General features: G+C 34.6%; 2 protein-coding genes and 1 long non-coding RNA gene across 3 annotated transcripts; 1 reads left to right on the top strand and 2 right to left on the bottom strand.

Annotated features, from left to right (window-relative positions):
• Positions 1-2,984: 2,984 nt before the first annotated feature.
• On the top strand, positions 2,985-5,715 carry LOC129323072 (gibberellin 2-beta-dioxygenase 6-like). Its single transcript, XM_054969623.1, is given in 4 exon segments — positions 2,985-3,488; positions 4,444-4,609; positions 4,612-4,770; positions 5,450-5,715. Coding segments are annotated over 4 exon segments (1,047 nt in total). The 5' UTR covers positions 2,985-3,024; the 3' UTR covers positions 5,708-5,715.
• Positions 5,716-7,020: 1,305 nt separating this feature from the next.
• LOC129323073 (uncharacterized) lies at positions 7,021-7,197 on the bottom strand. Its single transcript, XR_008596355.1, has 2 exons — positions 7,159-7,197; positions 7,021-7,069 (listed from the first exon to the last, which is right to left on the bottom strand). It is a non-coding gene; the product is annotated as an uncharacterized LOC129323073 (long non-coding RNA).
• Positions 7,198-7,622: 425 nt separating this feature from the next.
• Positions 7,623-13,667, bottom strand: LOC129321609 (putative pentatricopeptide repeat-containing protein At3g13770, mitochondrial). Its single transcript, XM_054967443.1, is given in 5 exon segments — positions 7,623-8,199; positions 8,202-8,313; positions 8,315-8,853; positions 8,856-9,617; positions 13,103-13,667. Coding segments are annotated over 5 exon segments (1,893 nt in total). The 5' UTR covers positions 13,557-13,667; the 3' UTR covers positions 7,623-8,173.
• Between the last annotated feature and the right edge of the window lie 1,139 nt (positions 13,668-14,806).

Genomic DNA, 14,806 nt, shown 5'->3' with positions numbered 1-14,806 from the left:
TACTTATTCTGCTTTTAGCTAATATATTCATTTGACTTTATTTCAAAAAGAAAAAAAAGAAAAGAAGAAAACACTGCCTGAATGCAACAAGGAAGCCTATTATTTCTTCTTTGCAATCGATGTGGGGCTTCCATGAATGAATTGACACTTGATAGACGTCAATACGCATTAAAAAAAAAAAACAAACAAACATTTGTTTAGATCCGTTGCAAAATTACTCACAAACAAAAGGGAAAAATAATAAGAAAATATTTTTTAATGGTGTTAGAAAAGAAAATTTTGATTAGTTTTTAAAAAATAACGTGAAGGTCCCATGCTTTATACAGGATTTGAAGTGAACTAGTTTGTTCATTGTTTAATGTTTAAGAAAATGCAATCTTCGATTCATTTTATATTATATATTGACATAGATATATAGATAGTAGTATAGATTAAAGGGTCAATTAAAAGAAAATAAGATTATGAGATAAAGTTAAGGGTAAAATTAAAATCTCGCGTTGCTCATTTAATTGCAATCCTTTAGTTTTTAATTCGATTTTTCTTGACAATTATTCACTTATTTGAGATGATAAAAATATTGTTTCTTCCTAGGTTCGATTCCTAGAATATTTTGATTTATTTATTTTTATTACTACGGTTTATTACCACGGTTCAGATCAATAACCTTTTCTTTTTTTTTTTTTTTTGGGAATCTTGAGCCAACTATTAATCACTTAATATAGATTATGCAGGAAAGGCCGGAGGTGTAAGCATCATAATGTCGTTCATCTATTGACCATATTGTCATTTATAAGACTTTTATGAACCAAGACAAATTTAGATGACAATGACATTAAGATGGCAACAATTTTTGCAGCAGACACAGGGTTTCTATACTATTAATAGAAAGGCCAACTATTTTAGGTAATTTGACCATCTCAAATTCAAATTACTTCCAATATCATTAGGTTCATTTCATATTTTTTTAAACCTCAAGTCAACAGGGCCATAATATATAAACTTCAAATAATTGTTTTATATATTATATATATATGTATATTATGACTATCTCCCTCATAAATGAACTGTATCAAATTTACAAATAAATCTGGAGAATCCAAATTTATAACTCTCCCCGTGCTCGATCCCTATCCTACTCCAATACACCAAAGAATAAACAAATGAATTTAAAAATCCAATATCAGTCAATGAGGATGCATCATTGGATGGAAGGATTCTCTCCAACGTATACTTAGACATTGATACGTATGAACAACATCAACATATGTCCATATCGGCTGCAAAAGTACTCATAAAATCATAGGGAAAAATAATATAAGAGTATAAAATAATGCGTTTGTTTCCTCAAATAAAAGCATGAACACTGACATGAATTGTTAGACTACTTATTCTGCTTTTTAGCTAATATATTCATTTGACTTTATTTCAAAAAGAAAAAAAAGAAAAGAAAAACACTGCCTGCTGAATGCAACAAGGAAGCCTATTATTTTTCTTCTTGCAATCGATGTGGGGCTTCCATGAATGAATTGACACTTGATAGACGTCAATACGCATTAAAAAAAAAAAACAAACAAACATTTGTTTAGATCCGTTGCAAAATTACTCACAAACAAAAGGGAAAAATAATAAGAAAATATTTTTTAATGGTGTTAGAAAAGAAAATTTTGATTAGTTTTTAAAAAATAACGTGAAGGTCCCATGCTTTATACAGGATTTGAAGTGAACTAGTTTGTTCATTGTTTAATGTTTAAGAAAATGCAATCTTCGATTCTTTTATATATATTGACATAGATATATAGATAGTAGTATAGATTAAAGGTCAATTAAAAGAAAATAAGATTATGAGATAAAGTTAAGGGTAAAATTAAAATCTCGCGTTGCTCATTTAATTGCAATCCTTTAGTTTTAATTCGATTTTTCTTGACAATTATTCACTTATTTGAGATGATAAAAATATTGTTTCTTCCTAGGTTCGATTCCTAGAATATTTTGATTTATTTATTTTTATTACTACGGTTTATTACCACGGTTCAGATCAATAACCTTTTCTTTCTTTTTTTTTTTTTGGGAATCTTGAGCCAACTATTAATCACTTAATATAGATTATGCAGGAAAGGCCGGAGGTGTAAGCATCATAATGTCGTTCATCTATTGACCACATTGTCATTTACAAGACTTTTATGAACCAAGACAAATTTAGATGACAATGACATTAAGATGGCAACAATTTTTGCAGCAGACACAGGGTTTCTATACTATTAGAATAGAAAGGCCAACTATTTTAGGTAATTTGACCATCTCAAATTCAAATTACTTCCAATATCATTAGGTATCATTTCATATTTTTTTAAACCTCAAGTCAACAGGGCCATAATATATAAACTTCAAATAATTGTTATATATATATATATATATATGTATATTATGACTATCTCTCTCATAAATGAACTGTATCAAATTTACAAATAAATCTGGAGAATCCAAAATTTATAACTCTTCCCCGTGCTCGATTCCCTATCCTACTCCAATACACCAAAAGAATAAACAAATGAATTTAAAAATCCAATATTCAGTCAATGAGGATGCATCATTGGATTGGAAGGATTCTCTCCAACGTGGGTAGAATCAATCTTTTTATGCCGCCTACAAAGACAAGAGATGAAGTTAGGTCTGAACTCTGAATCCTCTTTTGTTCTCATTTGCTAACTTCTCCAGTTTTGACAATATATTATTTCATGGCCATTGTCTAGGCTCAGTGGAAAGATAGTTCAACATCACTATCTCTCTGACAAATGTCAGGCCTGACAACCCCTATATATTTGTCTTCACCGATTGTCCACTTCTGAACTCTGTCCTGCACTTGCCTTGCTTTCGGGAATAGAATGATCCTAGGCATGACATAAACACGATGACATGGTTTCTTATAAATGCATGAAACATTTTCAGGCCTAAATACAGAACCATTTTTCAGACGCAGTCCTGTTTCTCTTTCCCTACTTTGATCAAAAACAACCAGCCTGCAAAATGATTGAATCAAATCCACCCCTCCAGCAACATTATGGCAGGCTCTTACAAGAATCAGGTAAAGGCCACCAGAATAGAAGTTCCTTCTATGATCATAATCATCATTCTGTAATAAAGGAATGTAAGCTGCCACTGATAGACCTCGGTGGTCTCGAGAGCTGTGATGAAAGACAGAGGCTTGCATGTTCTGCAGCAATATGCAAGGCAGCATCAGAATGGGGATTCTTCCGAGTTGTCAACCATGGAATAGACTCTGAATTGTTGAGAAAGATGAGGAGAGGGCAAGTGAAGTTGTTTGACATGCCTTTTGAGAATAAGGCAACATGTGGGCTTCTGAATAACTCATACAGGTGGGGGACACCAACAGCTACTCGTCCGAATCAGTTCTCATGGTCAGAAGCTTTCCACATTCCTCTCTCCAAGATTTCAGAACCAGCTTGCTGGGGTGAATTCAATTCTTTAAGGTATCAGAATCCTTAGCCTTTATCTATTTTGGTTGAAAATCCATCTCTCCATATGCAAGAAGCGTCAACAAATGTTGTATCATATCTGATACATGTGCAACACGGCACTCATCAGATTCAACATTACACTCTAAACAGCATTTTGAAGTTTATACATCTTAGCTTGTCCTAGTGTTTCATGTCCCCTACCCATAGCAATTTCAATGCTTCATGTTTTTTCTTCAAGTTCTACCTTCTTTCACAATATCAAGGAAGATAAAAAATACATGAATAAAGAACAAACAGGAATAAATTAGGTGCTCCTGTAAACAAATAAGAGCTTTTTGGTTGTTTTATTAATGCCGACCCCACAACCAAAATCTTCCGTTTTTCTGTGGCTTGAGAAGTATTTGGAGCTTGTCATGAAAGCCAGGACCCAAGATTCAGAGCTTAAAGCCATCGGTGTTTGTTTCTTACTGCTCTTAGATGTTTTCTTTTTTTTTTTTCTTTTTCTTTTTGATCTTTTGGTACAACTCGTTTTTCATCTTAAGAAAATTTCGTATGAAGGAAGAAAAACAATACATGAATAAATTACGAGCAAGAATAAACTAAAAGCGCTAGCAAACAAATACGAGCTTTTTTGGCTATTATGGATGCCGACCAACCAACGAAATCTTTTATTTTTCTGTGAGAGAAGTATTTGGAAATTTCAGAGCCTTAATGGTTTATTTGCTCACTGCTTTTAAAAAGTTTTTCTTTTTTTTATGAATCATTTTGGTCCAACTTTCTTTTATTCTCAAGAAAATTTTCAATGATGGAAGAAAAACAATAGATGAATAATTACAAATAAGAATAAAATTAAAGCGCATGCAAACAAATTAGAGCTTTTTTGGTCGTTCTTGATGTTGACACCCCAACAAAATCAATTATTTGTGAATACAAAATAATTGAATTCGGTTTCCAACTGTATCTACAGGGAGGTGATAAATGAATTTGCGGCAGCAATGTTGAGACTATCAAGGTTATTAGCAGGTATTCTAGCAGAGAATTTGGGGAATCCAAAAGACGCAGTTGAGAAAGTTTGCGATGAAAGCACATGTTTTCTTAGACTGAATCACTACCCTGCTTGCCCAAAATCTGAGAAGAAGAAACTTTTGGACTAGTGCCTCACACTGATAGTGATTTCCTAACAATCCTCTATCAAGATCATGTGGGTGGACTCCAGCTCATGAAAGATTCCAAATGGGTGGCCGTCAAACCAAACCCAGATGCTCTCATTGTTAACATTGGAGACCTTTTCCAGGTGAGACTTCGAATGTTTCTTACAAAATTGCTCTAGAAACTAGCATGCTAATACACAACTAGATCAGTTGAAGGACAATTCATTAGGAATGTATCTTCCAGCTCTTCAAGATCAAAACACAAGTGCAGTTTTACATTTTTGTTGTCAAGTTTTTCAGTAACAATAAAACAGAGTAAATGTTTTTTTTGCAGTTCAACATGAATGTATTTTCAATCAAGAATCCTTTTAAGTAGACTTGCAGATTTTAAAACTGCTGAAAGAAATGAATAGAAACCTGAAAAAGTGGACCTCATTCCAACTGGTGCAGCTACTATTCAGTTAATGAATAAATTGAAAAGAATAAATGTACATACAATGTTCTGAAATTTGTCATAAAAATTTCAACATACCCATGAAAAAGCCTATATATTACATATATAGCTTGATGTTGTGTCATTAGCTTTTAAGTTGTTCTACGTGTTGTGATTTTATCGAGGGACCAGAAATTAAACTACTTAAGTTACCCAAGTATAGTCAATTAAAAATGCTTCATCTGAAGCCAGAGGCATGCATATTGTCAACTGGTACTGCTAAAACAAAAATCAATAATAAGCAGTGGGAATCAGAACAATCATGATCCATCAATTATCAACAGAATAATTCACTAACAAGTTCTTTTCTTGACAAAACCCCAACACAGGCATGGAGCAACGGTGAGTATAAAAGCGTGGAGCACAAGGTCATGGCAAATAACAAAATGGAGAGATACTCCACAGCATACTTTCTATGCCCATCGTACAACACTTTGATAGGAAGCTGCACAGAGCCTTCCATATATAGGAAATTCACTTTTGGAGAATACCGAGACCAAATTCAGGATGATGTCAAAAAATTTGGACACAAAATTGGACTATCAAGATTTCTTGTTCAAGACACCAATGCTTTGATGATAATATAGATTATACGCTATCAGTATATACTAATTAATGGGATTCATAAATAATTTCTTGGAAGAAATGGTCAAACAGGTTGTTCCAATACTTACATACGAGTAGTTAAAAGAGTCCTGTGATCTGAAGTGATGCATATATAGAGTACAATAAAAAAAAATTCGATTCATTGTACATCATATGTTTTCCCCTTTTCCTTTCGGCTTTCACTGTCATCATACACAAGTGCACAAGTACTTTAGATATAAATTACTTTGTCAAAACGCCCAACTTATTCAATATACAGAAGCTAACACAAAAAGACAACTAAAACATACTCTAAACAGGAAAAAAAAAAAATTGTTACCAACTACCAATGCTAATACCACCTGGCTTCTTTTAGTCTTAGCAACTTACAAAGTAGTTTGCGTAAACAATGTGTGAGACTAGCAAACAAGTTTCCACTGACCTTCCCAAAGGTTTCAGAAGAGAAGCCACCAATAATTTCAAGAGAGAACATGATTAAAACGGTTGCCATTTTACAGAATTTCTGGCTAACAGCGCTCTCTGTCTGAGAGCCAAAAAAATTCACCACTTTAAGTAATATTAAGCTTAAACCTTATTTAAATAGTTATCTCTTTCTCCTCCCAATCTTCTTTAAGCTTTATATGCTACTTAGACGTGTATATATGATACACAACGCAAGCCACTTAGAAGACAATGAGCAAACTCTCGGTTTCAATTCATTAATAAAATAAAAAACTGGAAGACGCAAAAGTTCCGTGCTTAGATATCCTAACAACCCCAATTTGCAAGAACAAGAAATCTTTACTTCTTTAACTAATCTTAATTAAGTAGAAGAAAAGCTTAACTATCAATCACAAATCGCCAATTCCCATTCACTGTAAGATATAGAGATTAGGGAGGGAGTGGGGTGGGAAAACCCTTGAGTGAAATGTAATTAGTATCCACATGAAGCTCTGTATTTATAGCCGATGTTACAGGTCATTAAAGACTGATATTTACAGAATAATATCCTATTCTTCACCTAGTACCAATTATAGAATAAAACACATGTTATGTATGTTCAATTACACCTCCTATTTACATTCCAACAAGAACAATTCCTAATTTGCATAGACATTCATAATTATTCTTTTAATTTTAAGTACACTGTCTATAAAAAATACAAAAGGAAAAAAAATCTCAAATGCAGAAAGTTCATATATTTGGTTATATGTTTGCTTTTCCAATTCTGCATTGTGTCATCAGAACCAAAGGTGGGTTCTTTCATTGCAACAGCTTTTACTAACCATTCCTGTGAGTTGTCAAATGCAGATGCTTTGTCAGATTGAAAAGATGCTGGACCTTCTGATTAGACTTCACTTTTACTGTATAAGAATTTGATCCATAAATTGTGACAAACTTTAACTAGGATGAGACAATGACGAACGAAAGAATGATTTACAGGCACATTTACCGTAAGTCGCATAAGAGCTTGATCTTGTGGTGTGCTGTGTGTGCTGTGAGATATGTAATGGTTCCAATGGATCCATATACCCTAGTCAAGAAACAGTCCTACTTTGTCTTTCAAACTACATTTTCTCTTCGTCAAGGGAACTTTGTCTTCTCCAGAAAATTCATCTTGGCTTTTCCCAGCGGACTCGAAGGTGAACTCCACACTTTCTATAATAGATTTGTTCTCCTCCTTATGGGGTTTCTTCCGGCAAGGGACCCAACAAAAGCTCCAAATCTATATTTAAAACATAACAATAAAACAAAATAGATTTCGACACAGGTTACAGAGAAGAGAATCCATCTACCTGATTAAAAATACATGACAAGGGATTAGAGCTATAACTATATCACAAAAAACAAGTCGATTTAAGTTTAAGGTGAACATGCTGCCACTGAGATTTTGCAAGAACAGACACATAAATCCTGAACGATGTGACAAATAGCTGTCTCCAAGATCTTTGAGGAATAAACCATAAAAAATTTTAAACCTTTCGTCTAAAAACTCGAATGGCTAATCATTTAGGACCTGACGAACTTAAATCTCACTTCAATATACCTATTGGGTTCTTCTTCTGAAGCATTCATATTCTTGACTTGACCTACTAAATAACATAATACGGACTCAAGACAAGAACGTATTGCAGGTGTCGTGAAACCACATTTCATTCCAGAAGTGTATCCCAGCTTTCATCCACCCACCACTTGCTCCTACATCTACAGTTCTCCCCGTAATCCTTTCTAAAATAGTCTCCAAAAATAAATTATCTGAGGCAAATGTGCAAGCAGATTCCCCCAAAAAATTTCATGTTTGCAGTCACTGCTAGATCCTCCCAGGTCGATCAATAATCGGTTCCAGTCCTTCGTTTCCCAATTCTTGGTGGGAATTCTTTTCATTACTCAATCATCATTTTTAGCGACCGCTATTGCAACTTTGGGGAGAAGATTTCTCCTGACAATTATGACTGTCCAAGATCTTCTTACCAATAATCGCCACAAGTACATCTCCCTCCATGATTCGATGAAAACGATTTTTATCCCTTAAAGACACTTCTCTTTCATAAATCTTTGAGATCAATTTGGCAAAATTATGGCAATCAACACAAATTCGGAGATTTTTTTATAATGCGGATTGGTGCTCCTCCTGGGGTGGCAATTAAGCCAAAGCTCAAAGCCAATTTTTCACTATGGCCTTGAAGTATCTTCTCCTTCTGCTCGTCATCCACATCATATAGGACACAACTCAAATCAGGAACATAACCAACTTCTTTGAACTTGATTGATAACTCCTTCACCTTTGCAAATATCTCCTCTCTTCTTGGATGGCAACGATCACTTGCATGAAAAGCATGGAGTATTTGATCAAGCTCAATCCAGCTCCTTCCAGGCTCCTTGATTACAGCCTTCTTCAACATCAGATCTCTCAATGATCTTACGTCTTCCCATCTTCCTACTGAAGCATATAGATTAGACAGAATAACATAATTCCCAGCATTGCCAGGTTCAACTTCTAGAAGTCGACGGCCCACAAGTTCACCTATGTCAACATTCGAATGAACCCTACAGGCACCTAAAAGGGAACCCCATATAGCAGCTGTTGGCTCAAAGGGCATTTCATTGATGAATTTGAAAGCCTCTTCCACTCGACCAGCACGACCAGCAAGTCAACAACACAACCATAATGCTCAATCTCTGGCTCAACTCCAAGTTTACCATTGGCCATATCATTGAAGATATCCAGCCCCCTATCTTCCAGTCCTCCATGACTGCAACCAGATAACACAGCCAGAATTGTGACACTGTCAGGCTTGACTTTATTTTCTTCTCCCATTAAAGTGAAAAGATCAAGCACTTCTCTGCCCATTCCATGTTTGCTATACCCCACAATCATTGCATTCCAAGATATAACAGTTCTCTCTGACATGGTATCGAAGATCCTCCTTGAATAGGTGAGGTTTCCACATTTTGAGTACATGTCAATCAAAGAGTTTTGAAGGACAACAAATGAGGGGATTTCAGAACGAAGAACATGATTATGCACTTGTTTACCATGATCTAGAGCTGCAAGCCCAGACAGCGCAGTTAAAATACTTGCATAAGTAACATAATTTGATTGCATTCCTTCCCTTTGAAGCTGGCGAAATAGTCCCAACGCCTCTTCATCAAAACCCAGTTGAGCATACCCAGAGATTATAGCAGTACAAGAAACTACATCCCTTTCTGGCATGCATTTGAATACATTATGAGCTTCATGAATTTTTCCAGCTTTGGCATACATGTCAAGAAGTGAGCTTCCAACATAGACATGAGATTCATAATCTGATTTAATGATAAGTGAATGGATTTGCCTTCCCAAGACAAAACCAGAAGAACCTGTGCATGAAGTAAGTACAGTTGCAAAAGTGAACTCATTAGGTTTTGTTCCTGCAAATCGAAATGTATGAAATGTATAGCGACCATCAGCACGGGGAAAAATTTAGATAGCAGGCATAAGAGGAAAATGGAAAAAACTGTGACATAACCGAAAGCTTTTTTCCTAATTAATATAAGCTTATGAAATTAGATTTGGTACTTGGAATGTTGGGACATTAAATTGTAAATCTGTAGAGGTTGTAGGGGTTATGATTCAAAGGAAAATCAATATCCTTTGCTTGCAAGAAACAAAATGGCGTGGAGAAGAGCTAAGGATATTCAAGGTTTCAAACTTTAGTATACAGGAAAAGTAAGTGCACGCAATGGAGTAGGCATCATTATAGATAAGGAGTGGAAGAAGAACGTTGTAGAAGTTAGCAGAATTGGAGACAGAATTATTTCTTTAAAAATGATAATTGGACGTGAAACTGTTAATATTGTTAGCGCTTATGCGCTGCAAGTCGGGACAGAAGCCAGTCTTAAAGAATTATTTTGGGAGGATCTGGAGGGGTTGATTCGACACATACCACAGAGTGAAAAGATTTTTATTGGAGGAGACTTTAATGGGCATGTCGGGAGGGAAGCTAGTCAGTATGCGAGGGTGCATGGTGGTTTTGGTTTTGGAAAGCTAAACAATGAAGGGCAAACTCTTCTTGATTTCTCATTGGCGTATGATTTTAAGATTGCCAACACTTGTTTCAAGAAGAGAGATGAGCATCTCATCACTTACAAAAGTGGAGCCTCAAGGTCGCAGATTGATTTTCTTTTGGTTAGGAACACAGATAGAAAACTTTGTAAAAATTGTAAGGTGATCCCTGGAGATGCTGTAACGACACAACATAGGGTCTTAGTCCTTGATGTGTGTATTATGAGTAAAATCCAAAAACGTCGACAAGTAGTAACACCAAGGATTAGGTGGTGGCAATTAAAAGGTGAGAAGCAAGATATTTTCAAGCGAAATCTTTTGGATAAAGGAATTGGGATTCTCAGGGAAGTGCTAACATCATATAGGAGGATATGGCTAAAAAAATACGGGAGGTTGCAAAAGTAGTTTTGGGAGAATCGAAAGGTTCTGGTCCGAGAGATAAGGAGTCTTGGTGGTAGAATAATAGTGTACAGGACAAAATCAAGTATAAGAAGAACTGTTTTAAAGCCATACATTTGTGTAACAATGAGGAAAATTGGGAGAGGTACCGTATGGCTAAGAAGGAAACTAAGAGAGCTGTGGGTGAAGCTCGTTCCAAAGCTTTTGAAGAATTTTATAAGAACCTTGAGACGAAGGAAGGAGAGCAAAATATTTATAAGATTGCCAAGAGTAGGGAAAGAAAATCAAGAGATCTAGAACAGGTAAGGTGTATTAAGGATGAAGAGGGAAGAATTTTAGTTACAGATGATGAAATTAAAAATAGATGGGAGACTTATTTTTCTAAACTTTTCAATGATGGAGAGGATTCATCTAGTAACTTGGAGGATTTAGTAACTGGTGAAGGAGAACAAAATTTGTCATTCTATCGAAAAATACGTGATAAGGAGGTAAAGGAAGCTCTTAAGAAAATGGCAAATGGTAGAGCTAACGGACCTGATTGTATATCTATCGAAGCGTGGAAATGTTTAGGTGAAGAAGGGGTGAGATGGTTAACTAAGTTATTTAATGTGATTTTACGGTCCAAGAAAATGCCTGATGAGTGGAGGAGAAGTACATTAATTCCTATTTATAAAAATAAAGGAGATATTCAGAATTGTACTAACTATAGAGGGATTAAACTCATGAGCCACACAATGAAATTGTGGGAGAAAGTAATTGAGCACAGGTTGAGATTGGAGACAAGTATTTCTGAGAATCAATTTGGTTTTATGCCAGGTAGATCAACTACAGAGGCGATTTATCTACTAAGGGGATTAATGGAAAAGTATCGTTGTAAAGATAAAGATCTACACATGGTTTTTATTGATTTGGAAAAAGCTTATGACCGTATACCAAGAGAAGTGCTTTGGAAAGCGTTGGAAAAAAAGGGAGTACGGATTGCTTATATTAAAGCCATACAAGATATGTATGAGGGGGTAAAAACTAGTATAAGAACGCCTAGTGGTCAAACAAAGGATTTTCCTATAAAGATTGGACTACATCAGGGATCATCTCTGAGTCCTTATTTGTTCAACTTGATTTTAAATGTTTTGACGGAACATATTCAAGAGGAAATCCCGAAATGTATGCTCTTCGCGGATGATATAGTTCTTATAGCAGAGACAAGAGAAGAGGTTAATTGCAAACTTGAGTTATGGAGGAGGACATTGGAGTCGAAAGGTTTTCGTCTGAGTAGAAGTAAGACGGAATATTTATATTGTAAATTTGGTAAAGGACTATTCGAAAATAATTTGGAAGTGAAATTGGAGATCAAATTATACCTCAAGTGGAAAAGTTTAGATATTTAGGAGCCATTATTCAAAATGATGGCGAAATCAGTGGAGATATTTCACATAGAATTCAAGCTGGGTGGTTTAATTGGAGAAAAGCTAAAGAGTTATTTGTGACCGTAAGGTGCCTAATAAACTTAAAGGAAAGTTTTATCGTACTGCTATCAGACCGGCAATGTTATATAGTAGTGAATGCTGGGCTCTAACGGGACAGCAAGAGCATAAAGTTGGAGTAGCAGAGATGAGAATGTTACGATGGATGTGCGGACATACACGTAAAGATAAAATTCGAAATGAGCACATACGTGAAAAAGTGAGGGTGGCACCTATTGAGGAAAAAATGGTAGAAAATCGGTTGAGATGGTTTGGGCATGTACAAAGAAACCAAGGGAGGCACCAGTGAGAAGAGTGGAACATATAACTTTGAATCCGACTAAGAGAGGTAGAGGAAGGTCTAAGAGAACACTCTTGGAAGTTGTTGAACGTGATCTCTTAATTAATAATATTTCTAAAAGCTTAATAAATGATAGAGCACAATGGCGTCTTGCAATCCATGTAGCCGACCCCACCTAGTGGGATAAAGGCTTGTTGTTGTTGTTGAATATAAGCTTATGAAATTCAACCACCCACCAAAAAAAACAAAAGAAAGAAAAAGAAGCTTTTGATATCTCATTTTCATTTCATCAGTCAATAAGCCCTTCTAAATTCAATAAAGGTGTTTGTTCATATATGATTTAGTTCTCTTAAGTGCAAAGGTAAGATAACCGTGTACATCACAAAATGACGTCTCCATAAAATTTCGAACGAATCATTGATAAATTCTACAGCCATGCGATGGAAGAAGCCATTTCCACCACTTAACACCCTAGCTTTAGTAAATATTTATTGTTTCATCATAAATCATGTGGTTCATCATGCATGCCGAAGAATTTCTCCAAACTTGGCCTCCAAAAAAAAATGACACTTTACGGACGAAAAAGAAAAAGATCGCATGATGAACATATGAGGATTAATCCACAATCAGTTTTTAAGATAATTGCATCAACACACTCTAGTAATTAACATGCGCAAACCAAGCATACCTGATCTAAACATGTATAGAAAGAGAGTGAGAGCCTCGGAAGCATAACCCTTCTGAGAATAAGCAGAAATCATGGCCGTCCACGACACCACATTTCGTTCAGGCATTTCATCGAGCACTCGCCGCGCATCACCCAATGACTCACACTTTGCATAGAAGACGATCAGCCTTGTTCTGAGGTATACAGATGGGAAATAATCAGTTTTGATCATGTGGGCATGCACTCTCTGTCCTTCTCTAAAGGCCCTTTGGTTCACACACTCATTCAAGAGGGCGTGGTAACCTTCGAACTTGATTTGATGGCCAAGAAGGGCCATTTGTAGTAAAGCTTCTTGAAGACGAACATTACAGCTGGAAGTTGCAATAGTCCGTGAATTTGAAGGGAATGTCACAAATCCTATTTGACTGATCAATATTTCTTGAATGTAAGATGTTATATATCTTGTTCGAAGCATTGGAACTTGTTAGGTAGTGCGTAATTTTGTTTGGCGCCATAAAGCCTTAACCGCTCGATACATGTTATGGATATTCCGATTTCCCAACCTTTCGGGCAGCCGCTTAAACTCGCCGGTCTTGGAAACGATAATGCAAAACGCAAAATAAATAAAGAAATAAACAAGTAATCTCATTATGATGCAGAAGAAGTTTTTAATAATTAGAATATAGAAACTTATAAGAACTTACACATACAAATATATATATATATATATATATATATATCTATAAACAATTTATCTTATTTAAAATTTTAGATAAACTTGATCCCTATAGTTTAATCACGTTTTGTTTTTTATCCCTATACTTTTTTATCGGTGTTTAAATTTCTATACTTTTATTTTTTATTATTTTTTATCCCCCTATCAGCAAGATGTAGAAATCTTAAAAGGATTTAAAATAATAAAAAATAAAAGTATAAGGATTTAAAATATGAAAAAAAATATAGGGATTAAAAGTAAAACAAGAGTAAAATATAGGAATTAAAAATTATTTTTATCCTAAAATTTTTTATGTTAATTATACTGAAACATAGATAACAATTTTTTTTGTCTGTTTTCTCGTTCAAATGGGGGACACCCAAACTAGGATCAACCAAAATAACAACTTTTCAACCGTAGATGAATAATATTTTAATGAGATTTAGTATATATCAATTGATAATCCACATATTTTAACGTTTGTATCATTATTTTTCCATCTAAATATTTTAAAATGACTCAAAAACTTACAGAAAATATAATTTTTTCGTTGGTCATAATTAATATCATTAAACTTTTGACATACTTGATCATTAGTCAAAGTTTTTATATTGCTGATTTGTATGTTTTCTTGTTAAAAGTATGATGTGTGTGGGTGTGTATAAGGTGATGTATGTAAATATTGTCCATACTTGTATGCTAAAATTATGAATTTTTTTTTTGTCATTATTGGACCTATACATATGTACACACATGCACCATATTTAATCTATCAAAGGGCTAAAATTAAAGACCTTATTTCTATCTACCAAACTCTTATTTTTTTATAAATAAAAGATTAAATGAATTACATCATAAAAACTCACCAAAGTCAAGATATACCTTCAATCTTAAAAAACACTTATAGAAAAACTTATTGATTGCTCAATAACAGTTTTCATATCAACAATAAAATTTAATTTTACAATCTTGTATGTTATAAGCTAAATACTTATCAATTACACCATCCT

Source organism: Prosopis cineraria, unplaced genomic scaffold (genome assembly GCF_029017545.1).
Source record: "Prosopis cineraria cultivar Desert tree isolate PC_DT_omini unplaced genomic scaffold, ASM2901754v1 PC10, whole genome shotgun sequence".
NCBI classification, from domain to species: domain Eukaryota; kingdom Viridiplantae; phylum Streptophyta; class Magnoliopsida; order Fabales; family Fabaceae; genus Prosopis; species Prosopis cineraria.
This window is presented reverse-complemented; position numbering and strand designations above follow the sequence as displayed.